The sequence below is a fragment of the Nerophis ophidion genome, linkage group LG07 (genome assembly GCF_033978795.1).
Source record: "Nerophis ophidion isolate RoL-2023_Sa linkage group LG07, RoL_Noph_v1.0, whole genome shotgun sequence".
NCBI lineage: Eukaryota > Metazoa > Chordata > Actinopteri > Syngnathiformes > Syngnathidae > Nerophis > Nerophis ophidion.
In genome coordinates this window covers 4,387,088-4,407,969 of record NC_084617.1, presented here as the reverse complement: position 1 = coordinate 4,407,969, position 20,882 = coordinate 4,387,088, and the positions used below count along the sequence as shown (strand labels likewise).

General features: G+C 39.1%; 1 protein-coding gene across 4 annotated transcripts in view; it reads right to left on the bottom strand.

The window, feature by feature from the left end:
- Positions 1–20,882, bottom strand: part of trip10a (thyroid hormone receptor interactor 10a) — a 101,803-nt gene that overhangs the window by 51,873 nt on the left and 29,048 nt on the right. For all 4 annotated transcript variants that reach the window (XM_061905215.1, XM_061905216.1, XM_061905217.1 and 1 more), the window contains exons 2-5: positions 15,395–15,510; positions 10,372–10,428; positions 6,054–6,201; positions 2,057–2,119 (exon numbers count right to left, since the gene is read on the bottom strand). In XM_061905215.1, coding sequence (XP_061761199.1) covers positions 2,057–2,119; positions 6,054–6,201; positions 10,372–10,428; positions 15,395–15,510 — 384 coding nt within the window. The remainder of the gene's footprint in view (positions 1–2,056; positions 2,120–6,053; positions 6,202–10,371; positions 10,429–15,394; positions 15,511–20,882) is intronic.

Below are 20,882 nucleotides of genomic sequence, written 5' to 3'. Positions count from 1 at the left end.
TATCATCAAAAGGTTCAGAGAATCTGGAGAAATCACTCCACGTAAGCGGCATGGCCGGAAACCAACATTGAATGACCGTGACCTTCCATCCCTCAGACAGCACTGTAACAAAAACCGACATCAATCTCTAAAAGGATATCACCACATGAGCTCAGGAACACTTCAGAAAACTGTCACTAAATACAGTTTGTTGCTACATCTGTACGTGCAAGTTAAAGCTCTACTATGCAAAGCCAAAGCCATTTATCAACAACATCCAGAAACGCTGCCGGCTTCTCTGGGCCCGAGATCATCTAAGATGGACTGATGCAAAGTACAAAAGTGTTCTCTGGTCTGACGAGTCTACATTTCAAATTGTTTTCGGAAATCGTGTCATCCGGACCAAAGGGGAAGCGAACCATCCAGACTGTTATCGACGCAAAGTTGAAAAGCCAGCATCTGTGATGGTATGGGGGTGCATTAGTGCCAAAGACATGAGTAACTTACACATCTGTGAAGGCACCATTAATTCTGAAAGGCACATACAGGTTTTGGAATAACATATGCTGCCATCTAAGCGCCGTCTTTTTCATTGACGCCCCTGCTTATTACAGCAAGACAATGCCAAGCCACATTCAGCACGTGTTGAAACAGCGTGGCTTCGTAAAAAAAAAAGAGTCTGGGTACTTTCCTGACCCGCCTGCAGTCCAGACCTGTCTCCCATCAAAAATGTGCGGCGCATTATGAAGTGTAAAATAGGACAGCGGAGACCCCGGACTGTTGAAGGACTGAAGCTCTACATAAAACAAGAATGGGAAAGAATTCCACTTTCAAAGCTTCAACAATTAGTTTCCTCAGTTCCCAAACGTTTATTGAGTGTTGTTAAAAGAAAAGGTGATGTAACACAGTGGTGAACATGCCCTTTCCCAACTACTCTGGCACGTGTTGCAGCCATGAAATTGTAAATTGATTATTATTTGCAAAAAAAAAAAACAATTTATGAGTTTGAACATCAAATATCTTGTAGCATATTCAACTGAATATGGGTTGAAAAGGATTCGCAAATCATTGTATTCTGTTTATATTTACATCTAACACAATTTCCAAACTCATATGGAAACGGGGTTTGTATATTGTAGGAACCAGAATATTAATAACAGGAGGAAGCAACCCTATCTCAGCTACAATCGGGCGGAAGGCGGGGTACACCCTGGACAAGTCGCCACCTCATCGCAGGGCCAACACAGATAGACAGACAACATTCACACTCACATTCACACACTAGGGCCAATTTAGTGTTGCCAATCAACCTATCCCCAGGTGCATGTCTTTGGAAGTGGGAGGAAGCCGGAGTACCCGGAGGGAACCCACGCATTCACGGGGAGAACATGCAAACTCCACACAGAAAGTTCCCGAGCCTGGATTTGAACCCGATTGTAGCTGAGATAGGCGCCAGCGCCCCCCGCGACCCCGAAAGGGAATAAGCGGTAGAAAATGGATGGATGGATGGATGGAAGCAACCCTTTTGTGTGAATGAGTTGGTTGGTGCACTAATTATAAGTGTATATATATTGTGTTTTTCATGTTTTCATGGGACGGCGTGGCGCAGTGGAAGAGTGGCCGTGCGCAACCCGAGGGGCCCTGGTTCAAATCCCACCTAGTACCAACCTCGTCACGTTCGTAGTGTCCTGAGCAAGACACTTCACCCTTGCTCCTGATGGGTGCTGGTTAGCGCCTTGCATGGCAGCTCCCTCCATCAGTGTGTGAATGTGTGTGTGAATGGGTAAATGTGGAAGTAGTGTCAAAGCGCTTTGAGTACCTTGAAGGTAGAAAAGCGCTATACAAGTACAACCCATTTATCATTTATTTATGTTGATTTAATAAAAATTAAAAAAGTCATTCGCGTGGATTGAATAACTATGTGTGATTTGGGCGTGATCGTGACATTGCAAATTCATTGAGGGACTCATTATCTACCAGACATCACTTCTACTTGCAGTGCGTAGTGAAAGTGTCCAAACCTGATGTCTTTTTGAGGAATGGGGGGGGGCTTTATAGATATGAATTCCACACTTACGGTTTCTAGCTGCTTGTTGGTGCTCTCCAACGCTTGCTGGGCCTTCTTAGCCTCCGTCAGATACTGCAGAAAATTGGTAAAAAAAAATAAAAAAAAAGTAGACTTGACTCAGCAAAGGGGGAACTGGGTAAATAGGGACAACATGACGGAAAAAGAACAGAACAAATGTCGGTCTGCGTGTGTGTGTGCGTGTGCGTGTGTGTGTGTGTGTGTGTGTGTGTGTGTGTGTGTGTGTGTGTGTGTGTGTGTGTGTGTGTGTGTGTGTGTGTGAAGTATTTTCTGCAGTAGGTCTGAATAATCCAGCCAGACAGTGAGTGCCAAGGAATGAATCCTCAATGGAAAACACAAGCATATCGCAGCTTATCAGGTTGTGTAAACAGTCAAATGTCCACACTTCAACCACACATCACAGCTACAGACAACAAGAGGACATGTCGGTCAATTTGCAGAGTTGATGTGAACGTGTCTGTAAAGTCACGTGTGCACATAATGTATATAAGTCACACACACATGAAGACTTCTGTCCATTAACACAGTAATACAAGCAGCTTATAAAGGATATACATGTTTGTCCTTTTGCACGCATACATCAATCAATCAATGTTTACTTATATAGCCCTAAATCACGGGTGTCTCAAAGGGCTGCTCGGATATCACATCAGGGCAAGGAAAAACTCACAATCCAATGGGATGACAAAGAGAAACCTTGGAGAGGACAACAGATGTAGGGACGCCCCCTGGGTGACCAGTGCAATGGACGTCGTAGTGATTTAGCATAATATTGTGAGAGTCTGGACCATAGTGGAGCTAACAAAATAGTGAGAGTCCAGTCCATAGTGGATCTGACATAATAGTGAGAGTCCAGTCCATAGTGGATCTGACATAATAGTGTGAGTCCAGTCCATAGTGGATCTAACATAATAGTGTGAGAGTCCAGTCCATAGTGGATCTAATATAATATTGTGAGAGTCCAGTCCATAGTGGATCTAACATAATAGTGTGAGTCCAGTCCATAGTGGATCTAACATAATAGTGTGAGTCCAGTCCATAGTGGATCTAACATAATAGTGTGAGAGTCAGTCCTCAGTAAATCTAACATAATAGTGTGAGAGTCCAGTCCATAGTGGATCTAATATAATATTTTGAGAGTCCAGTCCATAGTGGATCTAACATAATAGTGTGAGAGTCCAGTCCATGGTGGATCTAATATAATAGTGAGAGAGACCAGTCCACAGTAAATCTAACATAATAGTGAGAGTCCAGTCCATAGTGGATCTAACATAATAGTGTGAGTCCAGTCCATAGTGGATCTAACATAATAGTGAGAGTCCAGTCCATAGTGCATCTAACATAATAGTGTGAGAGTCCAGTCCATAGTGGATCTAACATAATAGTGTGAGAGTCCAGTCCATAGTGGATCTAACATAATAGTGAGAGTCCAGTCCATAGTGGATCTGACATAATAGTGAGAGTCCAGTCCATAGTGGATCTAACATAATAGTGAGAGTCCAGTCTATAGTGGATCTAACATAATAGTGTGAGAGTCCAGTCCATAGTGGATCTAATATAATATGTGAGAGTCCAGTCCATAGTGGATCTAACATAATAGTGTGAGTCCAGTCCATAGTGGATCTAACATAATAGTGTGAGTCCAGTCCATAGTGGATCTAACATAATAGTGTGAGAGTCAGTCCTCAGTAAATCTAACATAATAGTGTGAGAGTCCAGTCCATAGTGGATCTAATATAATATTTTGAGAGTCCAGTCCATAGTGGATCTAACATAATAGTGTGAGAGTCCAGTCCATAGTGGATCTAACATAATAGTGTGAGAGTCAGTCCTCAGTAAATCTAACATAATAGTGTGAGAGTCCAGTCCATAGTGGATCTAATATAATATTTTGAGAGTCCAGTCCATAGTGGATCTAACATAATAGTGTGAGAGTCCAGTCCATGGTGGATCTAATATAATAGTGAGAGAGACCAGTCCACAGTAAATCTAACATATAGTGAGAGTCCAGTCCATAGTGGATCTAACATAATAGTGTGAGTCCAGTCCATAGTGGATCTAACATAATAGTGAGAGTCCAGTCCATAGTGCATCTAACATAATAGTGTGAGAGTCCAGTCCATAGTGGATCTAACATAATAGTGTGAGAGTCCAGTCCATAGTGGATCTAACATAATAGTGAGAGTCCAGTCCACAGTAAATCTAACATAATAGTGTGAGAGTCCAGTCCATAGTGGATCTAACATAATAGTGAGAGTCCAGTCTATAGTGGATCTAACATAATAGTGTGAGAGTCCAGTCCATAGTGGATCTAATATAATATTGTGAGAGTCCAGTCCATAGTGGATCTAACATAATAGTGTGAGTCCAGTCCATAGTGGATCTAACATAATAGTGTGAGTCCAGTCCATAGTGGATCTAACATAATAGTGTGAGAGTCAGTCCTCAGTAAATCTAACATAATAGTGTGAGAGTCCAGTCCATAGTGGATCTAATATAATATTTTGAGAGTCCAGTCCATAGTGGATCTAACATAATAGTGTGAGAGTCCAGTCCATAGTGGATCTAACATAATAGTGTGAGAGTCAGTCCTCAGTAAATCTAACATAATAGTGTGAGAGTCCAGTCCATAGTGGATCTAATATAATATTTTGAGAGTCCAGTCCATAGTGGATCTAATATAATAGTGAGAGAGACCAGTCCACAGTAAATCTAACATAATAGTGAGAGTCCAGTCCATAGTGGATCTAACATAATAGTGTGAGTCCAGTCCATAGTGCATCTAACATAATAGTGTGAGAGTCCAGTCCATAGTGGATCTAACATAATAGTGTGAGAGTCCAGTCCATAGTGGATCTAACATAATAGTGAGAGTCCAGTCCACAGTAAATCTAACATAATAGTGTGAGAGTCCAGTCCATAGTGGATCTAACATAATAGCATGAGAGTCCAGTCCATAGTGGATCTAACATAATAGTGAGAGTCCAGTCCACAGTAGATCTAACATAATAGTGTGAGAGTCCAGTCCATAGTGGATCCAACATAATAGTGTGAGTCCAGTCCATATTGGATCTAACATAATAGTAAGAGTCCTGTCTATAGAGGGTCTAACATAATGTGAGTCCAGTCCACAGTAAATCTAACATAATAGTGTGAGAGTCCAGTCCATAGTGGATCTAACATAATAGCGTGAGAGTCCAGTCCATAGTGGATCTAACATAATAGCGTAAGAGTCCAGTCCATAGTGGATTTAGCATAATAGTGTGAGAGTCCAGTCCATAGTGGATCTAACATAATAGTGAGAGTCCGGTCCATAGTGGAGCTAACATAATAGTGACGGTCCAGTCCATAGTGGATCAAACATAATAGTGAGAGTCCAGTCCATAGTGGATCTAACATAATAGTGAGAGTCCAGTCCATAGTGGATCTAACATAACAGCGTGCGAGTCCAGTCCATAGTGAATCTAACATAATAGTGTGAAAGTCCAGTCCATAGTGGATCTAAAAAAAGGCCATATCGCCCAGCCCTACACATACATACATACACACACACATACACACACACACACACACACGTACATACATACATACATACATACACACACACACACACACACATACATACATACATACACATACATACATACACACACACACACACACACACATACACACATACATACATACATACATACATACACACACACACACACACACACACACATACACACATACACACATACATACACACATACATACATACATACATACATACATACATTACAGTAAACTTATCTATCCATTTACATAATGAAAATAAGTCCATTGCCACTAACATAAACACACAAAAATGCATCAGTTTGAGTCTGCCTGCTCAGTCCAGGAGCTCCAACCAGCGTCCATGACTCCAGCAGCACAATGCGATGATCTATCCACTCATTTAAAATACACATAATGTCCGTTCCCAGACAAAGTCAACACAGCTCACCGACTTTCGCTCCTGCTTGAGCTCCTGCAGGTTCTTGGTGAGCTCGGCACAGATGTTCATCAGCATGTTCTCCGCCACCAGCTCCCTCTGGCCCGCGTAGTCGTTCAGCTCGTTCAGGATGTCCATAAACGACTGGTAGCTGGTGAATCTGAGCGTGGTTGTTGGGGGGGGAAGGAAACACAGCGGACACAACGATGAGGGCCACAGATAACACGAGCAGCCATGATAAGAGCCGCTTCCTGCTTCCTTCTGGAGACCTTTCAACATCTGTAGGTTTTATTTACATTGACCTTTTTTAAACTAGCAGGGACAAGCTAAGTGGAAATGCAATTTATTTTATTTATTTTTATTGTCGGTCATTCACAATTCTTACCTAAGTCAAAAAACACATGTCTGTTTTTATTAAATGCAGCTAAAGGACACTATTGTTTAATTATTTTGACTCGGGGGGACAAATTTAGAGAAAAAAAATGTGTCTTGGGGGCCGATATGTATCTAGTTTTAGGAAGACTGATACAAAACCTAAATACCAAATAATCAAATGTATATACTTGTTATTATGCTTTCTGAGCTCACTGTACATATCCTACCAAGTCAGACATGTTGCAATGTCCATTTCTCAGATGATACAGTTGTTGATGACTAAAGTGTTGATATCAACCAAACCCCCCCCCCTCCACATCCCAAACAAATTGTAAATAATGTAAATAATTCAATGTTTAAACTCTGATGATTAACTTCTGTGATGACTGTATTAAAACTCTTGTCTTGTTCTGTATATTGTATTTCTATAATGTTTTGTACAAACCCCGTTTCCATATGACTTGGGAAATGGTGTTAGATGTAAATATAAACAGAAAACAATGATTTGCAAATCCTTTTCAACCCATATTCAGTTGAATATGCTACAAAGACAACATATTTGATGTTCAAACTGATTAAAAAAAAAATTATTTTGCAAATAATCATTAACTTTAGAATTTGATGCCAGCAACACGTGACAAAGAAGTTGGGAAAGGTGGCAATAAATACTGATAAAGTTGAGGAATGCTCATCAAACACTTATTTGGAACATCCCACAGGTGTGCAGGCTAATTGGGAACAGGTGGGTGCCACGATTGGGTATAAAAACAGCTTCCATGAAAATGCTCAGTCTTTCACAAGAAAGGATGGGGCGAGGTACACCCCTTTGTCCACAACTGTGTGAGCAAATAGTCAAACAGTTTAAGAACAACCTTTCTCAAAGTGCAATTGCAAGAAATTTAGGGATTTCAACATCTACGCTCCATAATATCATCAAAAGGTTCAGAGAATCTGGAGAAATCACTCCACGTAAGCGGCATGGCCGGAAACCAACATTTAATGACCGTGACCTTCCATCCCTCAGACGGCACTGTATCAAAAACCGACATCAATCACTAAAGGATATCACAACATGGGCTCAGGAACACTTCAGAAAACCACTGTCACTAAATACAGTTGGTCGCTACATCTGTAAGTGCAAGTTAAAGCTCTACTATGCAAAGCGAAAGCCATTTATCAACAACATCCAGAAACGCCGCCGTCTTCTCTGGGCCCGAGATCATCTAAGATGGACTGATGCAAAGTGGAAAAGTGTTCTGTGGTCTGACGAGTCCACATTTCAAATTATTTTTGGAAATATTCAACATCGTGTCTTCCGGACCAAAGCGGAAGCGAACCATCCAGACTGTTATAGGCGCAAAGTTCAAAAGCCAGCATGTGTGATGGTATGGGGGTGCATTAGTGCCCAAGGCATGGGTAACTTACACATCTGTGAAGGCACCATTAATGCTGAATGGTCCATACGGGTTTTGGAACAACATATGTTGTCATCCAAGCAACGTTATCATGGACGCCCCTGCTTATTTCAGCAAGACAATGCCAAGCCACTAGTTACTACAGCGTGGTTTCGTAGTAAAAGAGTGCCGGTACTTTCCTGGCCCGCCTGCAGTCCAGACCTGTCTCCCATGGAAAATGTGTGGCGCATTATGAAGCGTAAAATACGACAGCGGGGACCCCGGACTGTTGAAGGACTGAAGCTCTACATAAAACAAGAATGAGAAAGAATTCCACTTTCAAAGCTTCAACAATTAGTTTCCTCAGTTCCCAAACGTTTATTGAGTGTTGTTAAAAGAAAAGGTGATGTAACACAGTGGTGAACATGCCCTTTCCCAACTACTTTGGCACGTGTTGCAGCCATGAAATTCAAAGTTGATTATTATTTGCAAAAAAAAATAAAGTTTATGCGTTTGAAAATCAAATATGTTGTCTTTGTAGTGCATTCAACTGAATATGGGTTGAAAAATCATGCAAATCATTGCATTACATTTATATTTACATCTAACACAAATTTCCCAACTCATATGGAAACGGGGTTTGTAGATTACCATAGAAACTAGTATATCATGCAAAAGTGCAGATTCCAACCGTTGAAATGCTTTGTATAGTTGAAGACTTACGTTATTAGAAAATATGAGTGCACATCATAATGGCAGCTGCACTTTCCATCTTTAAGATCTAAAAAAAATGATTTGGGAATGTCCGGCGGGCCTTAATTTGCCCAGGTCTGCTCTGAAAACATCTAAGAAACTGCCAATAATACTCCATTTACATCTCGTGACATGCCTAATGTACCAAGCATTAGCAATATTGTTATTATAAGCGCTAATGTTAAGGAACTTTTTTTATTTAGTGTCGCCGGGACCACAGAGAGCTAACGTGCTGAGGGAAAAAAAACACGTGTTCTTGTCTTGCAAAAGAATTGTGAGTGATAAGCAACATTCCAAAAAAAGGTGGAGCTGCTCTTTAACCAACGTCCTTAAAGAGGCAGCGCATGGATCGAGAAAGAACCCATAGATTGTGGTGCAAATCTGGATAAAGGTGCAGCATCTTGATCCATTTATATTTTCCCACCCTTGATGTTATTGGCAGGTGTCTAAATCTATCTACAGGTGAAACCTAAAACAATTATAGTGAAAATATCTCATCCATGTCCGCAATTTTACTTCAAATGTGAAACAAATGTGATATAAAGTCATTACATTCAGACTGATATCAATCAATCAATGTTTATTTATATAGCCCTAAATCCTGCACAAACCACAACAACATCCTCGGTACAGAGTCCACATAAGGGCAAGGAAAAACTCACCCCAGTGGGACGCCGTTGACAGTGACTATGATGACTATGAGAAACCTTGGAGAGGACTGCATATGTGGGCAACCCCCCTGCCCCTAGGGGATATACGTAACACCTTTCTTATCATTTTGATGAAAAGAAGGCTTGACATCCTTTTTTTTTTTCTTCTTCTTTGTCATGAAAAAGGGAGGTTTTTGGCATGAAAAAGGAAGGTTTTTGTGGTTGGTGCACTAATTGTAAGTGTATATTGTGTTTTTTATGTTGATTTAATAAAAATAAAAAAATATATTTTTTTTTTGTATAAATTTTTTTTCTGCGGCCTGAAAAACAACCCCACACCATAATTCCTCCTCAACAAAAAATTTCCCACTCGGCACAATGCAGTCCGAAATATAGCGTTCTCCTGGCAACCTCCAAACCCAAACTGGTCCATCAGATTCATCACTCCAGAGAAGGCGTCTCCACAGCTCTAGAGTCCAGTGGCGACGTGCTTTACACCACTGCATCCCACGCTTGGCATTGAACTTGGTGATGTATGGCTTAGATGCAGCTGCCCGGCCATGGAAACCCATTCCATGAAGCTCTCTGCGTTCTGTACGTGGGCTAATTGGAAGGTCTCATGAAGTTTGGAGCTCTGTAGCAACTGACTGTGCAGAAAATCTCTGCACTATGCGCTTCAGCATCCACTGACCACCTCGGTCAGTTTACGTGGACTACCACTTGGTGGCTGAGTTGCTGTTGTTCCCCAAACTTTTCACTTTTTTTATAATAAAGTTGACTGTGGAATATCAAGGAGCGAGGAAATTTCACAACTGGATTTGTTGCACAGGTGGCATCCTATGACAGTTCCACGCTGGAAATCACTGAAAGCGGCCCATTCTTTCACAAATGTTTGTCGAAAAACCGTCTCCATGCCTAAGTGCTTGATTTTATACACCAAGTGATTAGGAAATTTGATTCTCATCATTTGGATGGGTAGCCAAATACTTTTGGCAATATACTACATGTTAGTTTCACCTTATAAATGTAACAGCTGGAATAAATAAAGAATCATTTCACATTTTTTGGAGTCTCACCTGTTCATCTAAACCTTAAAAGTTGTACAATTTGATGTTGGATCCAATTAAGATTGACATTGTTTGCATCAAAGTGTCTCACCTGCAATCCGGCTCATCTTTTCCGATCCTTTTGAGATTAAATTTCTTCGACAGGTTCCTGGGGAAGAAGCGAAAGTGTCAAAACAATATGTACACAAATTTGGCTCAGATCTCTGTTCCACTTTAGGAGAGTCCACTTTAAAAATAGGAAACCGGGTAAACCCAAGCAACATCACACACATGCAATGTTTAACAACAGCATTTTAATGACAGCTCGTTAGAGAAGAATGGCCAAGAGGAAACTTGCCAAATTGTGAGTCTGAAGTATTCTGTGTGTGAGTTAAAATAATTATAACATTTGATTTTTCATTTTTACACAACCCACTAGTCTTCCTGGGGTCCACAACTCAATACAATTACAAGTAAAATAATATAGTTATAACTACACAATACAGACAAAAAATAATAATAATAAAAGCATCAATAAGAAAACAGGCAAACAATTAACAGTCACATAATAATAATCACCATATAAATATAACTACACAATACAAAACGAAACATAACATAATTAAGAAACACTTCAGTATGAATAAAGCAAAACATGTCCCAGACCAAAAATCACTTCATATTCTCTACTGCAGGCCAGTGTTGCATATCTGAGTTATTGTGTACAAATATGGGGAAATAACTACAAATGTGCACTTCATTCATTAACTGTGTTACAAAACAGATCAATTAGAATAATACATCATGTTGGATATAGAGAACATACAAACCATTTATTTACTGAATCAAAAATATTGAAATACCACAATTTGGTGCATTTGCAAGCCGCTAAAATGATGTACAAAGCAAACTATAAGCTGCTAGCCGAGAATGTACAACAGTTATGCTGGATAAAAGAGAAGAAATATGACTTGAGAGGAAAATCTAATTTTAAACATTTGCATGCACGTCCAACACTTAAAACCTTTAGTATATCAGTATATGGAATTTAATTGTAGTTTTGATGCCTTCAGTGACAATCTGCAATGTAAATAGCCATGAAAATAAAGAAAACGCATTGGAAGGAGAAGGTGTGTCCAAACTCTTGGTCTGTGTTGTGTATATATTCATTTTAAAATACTTTACATTACGGATGTAACAAGAACAAACTCTCACAGTATGTTAGTATCATGGTACTAAGGCCACGGTTAGATATATATATATATATATATATATATATATATATATATATATATATATATATATATATATATATATATATATATATATATATATATATATATATATATATATATATATATATATATATATATATATATACATATATATATATACATATATATATATATATACATACATACATACAGTGCCCTCCATAATTATTGGCACCCCTGGTTGAGATGTGTTTTTTAGCTTCCAATTATTTTATTTTTTTTCTAAATAATATGGGACCTTAATGGAAAAAAAGAGAAAAATCCAACCTTCAATACAAGTGCATTTATTCAGTGGGGAAAAAATCCCACATAAAGAAATAATTATTTGACATCAAATAATGTGTGTCACAATTATTAGCACCCCTGGTGTTAATATTTTGTACAACCCCCTTTTGCCAACAAAACAGCACCTAATCTTCTCCTATAATGTTTCACAAGATGGGCAAAGACAGAAAGAGGGATTTTCAGCCATTCCTCTTTGCAGAATCTCTCTAAATCATCCAGAGACCTGGGTCCTCTCCTCTGTACTCTCCTTTTCAGCTCACCCCACAGGTTCTCAATGGGGTTGAGGTCAGGGGACTGAGATGGCCATGGGAGGAGCTTGATTTTGTGTCTGGTGAACCATTTCTGTGTAGATTTGGCCATATGTTTAGGGTCATTGTCTTGCTGAAAGACCCAGTGACGACCCAGCTTCAGCTTTCGGGCAGAGGGCAACAGATTTTGATTTAAAATGTCCTGGTATTTCAAAGCATTCATGATGCCATGCACCCTAACAAGGTTCCCAGGGCCTTTGGAAGTGAAACAGCCCCACAGCATCACTGACCCACCCCCATACTTCACAGTGGGTATGAGGTGCTTTTCAGCATGCGCATCTTTCGTGGTACGCCAGACCCACTTAGAGTGTTTGTTGCCAAAAAGCTCAATCTTGGTCTCATCTGACCAAAGCACACGGTCCCAGTTGAAGCCCCAATACCGTTTGGCGAACTCCAGACGCTTGCGTTTATGATTGTGAGTGAGGAAAGGTTTTCTCCGTGCATGCCTCCCAAACAGCTTGTTGGCGTGTAGACAGCGCCTGATGGTTGATTTGGAGACTTTGTGACCCCAGGATGCTACCATTTGTTGTAATTCTGTAACAGTGAGCTTTGGAGATCTTTTGATTTCTCTTACCATCCTCCTCACTGTGCGTGGTGGCAAAATAAACTTGGGTCCTCGTCCAGGCTTATTTACCACTGTTCCAGTTGTTTTGAACTTCTTAATTATTCCTCTCACAGTGGATATGGGCAGCTGCAGTTGAGTGGCAATCTTCTTGTAGCCTCTGCCTGACCTGTGAAGGTCGACGCACATCTGCCTCACTTGTATGCTGTGTTCCTTTGTCTTTCCCATGTTTAAGAGTGGATAAGAGAAATGGCCTCGGTGTCACGTCATATTTATACCCCAGGGAAACAGGAAGTGATGAATTACTAATTAAATGTTCCTACGTACTCTGGTAAACTTTGTAAACTACTGTAGAAATGACAGAAATGCTTCAATTATATTTATTTCCTGGGAATTGTTAAGGGTGCCAATAATTGTGGAACAGGTGATTTAATGAAAAATAATTATTTTTTAGTCAGGGATTTTTTTATTTTCTTACAATTCATTTGAGTTGAAGGCTACATTTTCCTACAATTTTCAGTGTGACAGTATTCTTCTGCAATAAACACTGAATTTATTTTAAGGCTTTTAACACATCTCAACCAGGGGTGCCAATAATTATGGAGGGCACTGTACATACATACATAGGGGTGTGGGGGAAAAAATGGATTCAAATACGAATCGCGATTCTCACGTTGTGCGATTCAGAATCGATTCTCTTTTTTTTTTTTTTTTTTATCCATCCAACAAAACAATACACAGAAATACCATAACAATGCAATACAATTCCAAAACCAAACCTGAACCAGTAACACTCAGAACTGCAATAAACAGAGGAATTGAGAGGAGACACAAACACCACACAGAACAAACCAAAAGTAGTGAAACAAAAATTAATATTATCAACAAAAGTATCAATATTAGTTATAATTTCAGCATAGCAGTGATTAAAAATCCCTCATTGACATTATCATTAGACATTTATAAAAATAATAAATAAGAACAATAGTGTCACAGTGGCTTACACTTGCATCACATCTCATAAGCTGGACAACACACTGTGTCCAATGTTTTCACAAAGATAAAATAAGTCATATTTTTGGTTCGTTTAATAGTTAAAACAAATTTACATTATTGCAATCAGTTGATAAAACATTGTCCTTTACAATTATAAAAGCTTTTTTTTTTTCAAAAATCTACTACTCTGCTAGCATGTCAGCAGACTGGGGTAGATCCTGCTGAAATCTATGTATTGAATAAATAGAGAATCCTTTTAAATCGGGAAAAATATCGTTTTTGAATAAAGAATCGCGTTGAATCGAAAAAAATCGATATATATATTCGAATCACGACCCCAAGAATAAATATTGAATCGAATCGTGGGACACCCAAAGATTCGCAGCCCTAATATATATATGTGTATGTGTATATAATTATGTGTATGTATGTATGTATGTATATATATATGTCTTGATTGGATTATCCAGAGAATAGTGCTCGATACCGTGGTAGAGCGCAATATGTAGGTGTGGGAAAAATCACAAGACTACTTCGTCTCTACAGAACTGTTTCATGAGGGGTTCCCTCAATCATCAGGAGATTTTATATATATATATATATATACATACATATATATATATATATATATATACATATATATATATATATATATATAAATAAAATAGATATATGTGTACATATATATATATTTATATATATATTCATTTTATATATACTTTTTGTGTGTGTATGTATATATATATATATATCGAAAAAAAATCGATATATAATCGAATCGCGACCTCAAGAATCAATATTGAATCGAATCGTGGGACACCCAAAGATTCGCAGCCCTAATATATATATATATATATATATATATATATATATATACACACACACACATATATATATATATATATTATATATATATATATATACATACACACACACATATACATACATATATATATATATACACATATATATATATATGCATACATACATACACACACACATATACATACATATATGTATGTGTGTGTGTATAATTATGTGTGTATGTATATATATATATACATATATGTGTGTACATATATATGTGTATATAAGTGTGTGTATATATATATATACATACATAAATGTATGTATATACATACATGTGTGTATGTATATACATATATATGTATATATATATATATATATGTGTGTATGTATATATGTATATATATATATATATATATATATATATATATATATATATATATATATATATATATATATATATATATACATATATACACATACGCACGCACACACACGCACACACAACTGTGGCCTTAGTACCGTGATAATAAGATACTGTGAGATTGTTACTGTTACATCCGTAATGTGCGGTATATTAAAAAGGAGTAATGGGGAAGGTGTGGTGACTGAAAAGGAAAGCCGCATGACATCATAAGTGTTTCAGTGAAAGTGTGAATAAAAAAAGACAAATCTTCTTCCTTTCACTCTGACACCATCCTGTCTGTCATGTGACTGTCTGCTCCCACTTCCTCTGGAGGATGAGGAGGGAGCAGCGGCTGGAGAATGAGAATGAGGCCAGTGTGTTCTGACAGTGATTGAGTCATGAGACCACACAAATGCGCCATAAACACACAAATAAACACACACATATATACACACACACACACAAAGAGATGATGGCAGGAGAAGATCGAGGCCCACCTCAGCTGCTTGGCATAGCTTTGCTCAATCTCCGTCCTCTCCTTCACAAACTTCACATACTTCTCCGCCAGCTCCAAGCCGGACTGCGTGTGCTTCTCGATGGCGTCACATCGATCCTAAAATAAAAAAGGGGGGAGAGAAAGAAAGAAAAAAAAAAGGGAGCACGAGGGACAAATTAGGAAAAGAGACGCTGCAGGATGTGAATCATGTGAAGATAATGTTCCACTGGCGAGCTTAACCCCATGGAGGATCTCTCTCTCCTTGCGTGTTTCACTGCAGAAGTTGTCACCGCAAATGTAGCAAAACATTCCAGCCATCATCATGTCAGAGCGGGGATGTCAGAGTGGCTTTCATTGAGGGCCACATGGCAGCCTTCAGAGGGCCGCTTGTAACACTGAATAATGTACCAATTTGCCTCTGGATTTCATTATTAATTATATTAATTGTTTAAAGTAGACTGTCGATTTTACATGAAAAAAATTTACAAAATTTTACTGTAAAGTATAGTGGGTTTTTTCATTTTTTACGACATTTTACAGTAAACGGGGAAAAAAAAAAGTACCACTGTATTTTTTGGGTGGAGGTGGGGATACGGAAAAAGCTGGCAGCTTATTTGCCAGAATTTTTGTGATAAATAGTTTTTTACCATAGTTTTTATGGTTCTCTCCCGGAAAAGGGTGGAGTGCCATCTCCGGGTTGGGGAGGAGACCCTGCCCCTAGTGGAGGAGTTCAAGTACCTAGGAGTCTTGTTCACGAGTGGATGGTGAGATCGACAGGCGGATCGGTGCGGCGTCTTCAGTAATGCGAACGTTGTACTGATCTGTTGTGGTGAAGAAGGAGCTGAGCCGGAAGGCAAAGCTCTCAATTTACCGGTCGATCTACGTTCCCATCCTCACCTATGGTCATGAGCTTTGGGTCATGACCGAAAGGATAAGATCACGGGTACAAGCGGCCAAAATGAGTTTGGGTCTCTCCCTTAGAGATAGGGTGAGAAGCTCTGCCATCCGGGAGGAACTCAAAGTAAAGCCGCTGCTCCTTCACATCGAGAGGAGCCAGATGAGGTGGTTTGGGCATCTGGTCAGGATGCCACCCGACCGCCTCCTTAGGGAGGTGTTTAGGGCACATCCAACCGGTAGGAGGCCACGGGGAAGACCCAGGACACGTTGGGAAGACTATGCTGGCCTGGGAACGCCTCGGGATCCCCCGGGAAGAGCTAGACGAAGTGGCTGGGGAGAGGGAAGTCTGGGCGTCCCTGCTTAGGCTGCTGCCCCCGCGACCCGACCTCGGATAAGCGGAAGAAGATGGATGGATGGATGGATGGATAGTTTTTTACAACATTATAATGTTCATGGGAATACAATAAAAATAATAATATTTTATTTGTAAAAAAAAAAAAACACTTTACATTGAGCAAACAACCTCAAAGTGCTACAGTGTATTAAAAAATAAAAAGATAATAAAAATAAAAAATAGAACACCCTAATTGCTAGAAGTAGTATGGATATATCAAAAAAAATAAAAATAAAAGAAGGGTTTTTAAGCCATTTTTAAAAGCATCCACAGTCTGTGGTGCCCTTAAGTGGTCAGGGAGAGCGTTCCACAGACTGGGGGAGGGCATTGTTTGTAGCTTTGTCCTCGGAGGTTGGAGGATTTGGGGGTGAGTAGTTCTTTGAGGTAGAGGGGGGCGTTTCCATTGAGGCACTGGTGGGGGAGAAGGGATACTTTGTATTCGATCCTGAGTGTAACAGGAAGCCTGTGAAGGGGTTTGAGAATTGGTGTGATATGCTCGTATTTCCGAACTCTCATCAGGATCCGAGCAGCACTATTCTGTATGTAATAATAATAATATTAATAATAATAATAATAATAATAATAACCATGCTAGTTTTGGTCACAACAACCGTGATAAGAAATGTTCATACCGTGACATCCCTACAATGGACAATTGTGGTCTAATTGTTTCGTCAAATACATTTATTAAAACACCCCGACATTACTTTTTTTCCCTCACATTTTCAACTGACATGGCATAATTAATGCTAATCGGTACAAACAACATGGAGAACAGCCGAGTTGTTTACACGACTTGCGTCAGGGTCTGGGAGGATGTCAGGTGTTGGGTGAATGTAGGTCAGGCACATGACCCCTAGACTGGCCAGGTATATTTACAGTCAGGATCAAAAGTTTACATATTGATTGATTGATTGATTGAGAAGTTTGACATCTTAAAGGACTGAATCCATGTATGACTTTAATGTAAATTATATACAGTGGGGCAAAAAAGTATTTAGTCAGCCAGCGATTGTGCAAGTTCTCCCACTTAAAATGATGACAGAGGTCTGTAATTTTCATCATAGGTACACTTCAACTGTGAGAGACAGAATGTGAAAGAAAAATCCAGGAATTCACATTGTACGAATTTTAAAGAATTTATTTGTAAATTACGATCATATTAAAATGATCATGAGAACGGTGAGCAAAAATCCCAGAACCATACGGGGGGACCTTGTGAATGATCTGCAGAGAGCTGGGACCAAAGTAACAAAGGTTACCATCAGTAACACACTACGCCAACAGGGAATCAAATCCTGCAGTGACAGACGTGTCCCCCTGCTTAAGTTAGTGCATGTCCAAGTCCGTCTGAAGTTTGCCAGAGAGCACATGGATGATACAGGATACAGCAGAGGATTGGGAGAATGTCATGTGGTCAGATGAAACCAAAATATAACTTTTTGGTATGAACTCAACTCGTCGTGTTTGGAGGAAGAAGAATACTGAGTTGCATCCCAAGAACACCATACCTACTGTGAAGCATGGGGGTGGAAACATCATGCTCTGGGGCTGTTTTTCTGCGAAGGGGACATGCCGATTGATCAGTGTTAAGGAAAGAATAAATGGGGCCATGTATCGTGAGATTTTGAGCCAAATCCTCCTTCCATCAGTGAGAGCTTTGAAGATGAAACGTGGCTGGGTCTTCCAGCATGACAATAATTCCAAACGCACCGCCCGGGCAACAAAGGAGTGGCTCCGTAAGAAGCATTTGAAAGTACTGAAGTGGCCTAGCCAGTCTCCAGACTTCAAACCCATAGAAAATCTGTGGAGGGAGTTGAAAGTCTGTGTTGCTCGGCGACAGCCCCAAAACATCACTGCTCTCGAGAAGATCTGCATAAAAGTAGTGGGCCAAAATACCAGCTGATGTGAGTGCAAACCTGGTAAAGACCTATAGTAATCGTTTGACCTGCCAACAAAAGGTTATATTAAAAAGTATTGAGTTGAATTTTTGTTATTGACCAAATACTTATTTTCCACCATAATTTACAAATAAATTCTTTAAAATTCCTACAATGTGAATTCCTGGATTTTTTTTTCACATTCTGTCTCACAGTTGAAGTGTACCTATGATGAAATTTACAGACCTCTGTCATCATTTTAAGTGGGAGAACTTGCACAATCGCTGGCTGACTAAATACTTTTTTGCTCCACTATATAATATATATATATATATATATATATATATATATATATATATATATATATATATATATATATATATATATATATATATATATATATATATTAGGGATGCACCGATTAATCGGTAATCGAATATATTCGGCCGAATTTGGCAAAAAAAGCCACATTCGGCCTTCGGTGGAATGAGTTAAAAACAAGGCTGAATAGTGGCATGTGATGCAATTTTTTGAGGCGGTGATGCAATCAACCAACGTGCAGTGACGTTGGGATATGTTGTGTACCTGTATAAGTGTATGAGGTTACAATGTTGTGTACCTGTATAAGTGTTTGAGGTTACAATGTTGTGTACCTGTATAAGTGTATGAGGTTACAAGCACACACTTAATTGAGATTTATTGGGGCCTCTGTTTACATTATTAGCCTGTTGTGTAGGCTACCTGTATAAGTGTATGAGGTTACAAGCACACACTTATTGAGATTTACTTGAGCCTTCTGTTTACATTATTAGCATATCTACTGTGGCTAAGCAGACTTTTGCCAAAAGGACAATAATTCATTTGTTGTGGGTTTATCCACTTTAATGCACTTTATTTTTTGGGGGGAATGCATGTTTTGTTTGAAGGCCTAATATAAATGAAAAACGTTGTGCTTTTTTTGAAAAGCAAAGGCTATTGGAATATTAAAAAAATGTCAATATTCAATAAAAAAATTACTTTATTTGAAAAACATGTCTAAATATTTATTCTAGGCTATTTATCCATCCATCCATCCATTTTCTACCGCTTATTCCCTTTTGGGGTCGCGGGGGGCGCTGGTGCCTATCTCAGCTACAATCGGGCGGAAGGCGGCGTACACCCTGGACAAGTCGCCACCTCATCGCAGGGCCAACACAGATAGACAGACAACATTCACACTCACATTCACACAATATTTAAAAAATTGTGAAAAACTGCATTCATTATTCGGTATTCGGCTTCGGCTTCAGCCACAAATTTTCATTTCGGTGCATCCCTATATATAAATATATATATATATGTATATACACACACACACACGCACATATACATATATACACACACACGCATATATACACACATATACATTTTTACACACACACACACACACACACACACACACACATACACACAGCAATAATATGAGTTGTTTACACAGAAAGATTCTGTAAATGTTTATATACGTACTATAATTGTTTCCAAACGGTGCATGTAACAAGGCAGTAAAACGGATGATTAAACAAACCAGAAGTCATCCTCATGGACCCACATTAGCTGCAGACCCTGGCTCCACAATCAGCTAAACACTCTCAAAAACGCCTTGATGACTTCTTTGTAAGTTTACTAAGAAATTTACGAAACTGAAACAATATAAAAATAATTCCATTGTAAGTTAATAACACTAACACATACACCCGTAAACATGATAGCATATTAGCCAATGCTACATTGCATTACAGTAAATTGCAATAGCCTGTACAGATATGCTAATAACACTCCTCCAGGCATCACACCTGGAACGGTTTAGTAGGTATAAACAGTTTCAGCTATATCGTAAAATTTACAAACATGCTTAGAGTGATGAATGAAGAATCTTTTAGAGCAGGCGCGCTACGGACGGCTAAAAGACGAAACGACACTTCTACTTCCGGTTGAAAAGAGTAAATGGAAGGACACTACAGCACCTGCAGTGAGAGAACTTGTCCAAAAACGGCACTGTAGCACAAACAATAGCACACCTTTTCAGTGTATTTGCTTGCTACGTGCATTGTGGCCGTCAGCGGAAAAGAAAATCCATAACTTAGCTGCACCGTTTTCGTAAGCCGCAGTGTTCTAAGGGTAGGAAAAAAGTAGTGGCTGTTAGATACCCAATCTCCAGTGCAGAAGCGTATTAGAAAGTATTCAGTAGTGAAGGCATAATCGTACTGAAGTAGAGAGCTCAGGGTGCCACACTTGATCAAATAATCAAGTAATCGGACAAAACAGACTTTATAGCCTCA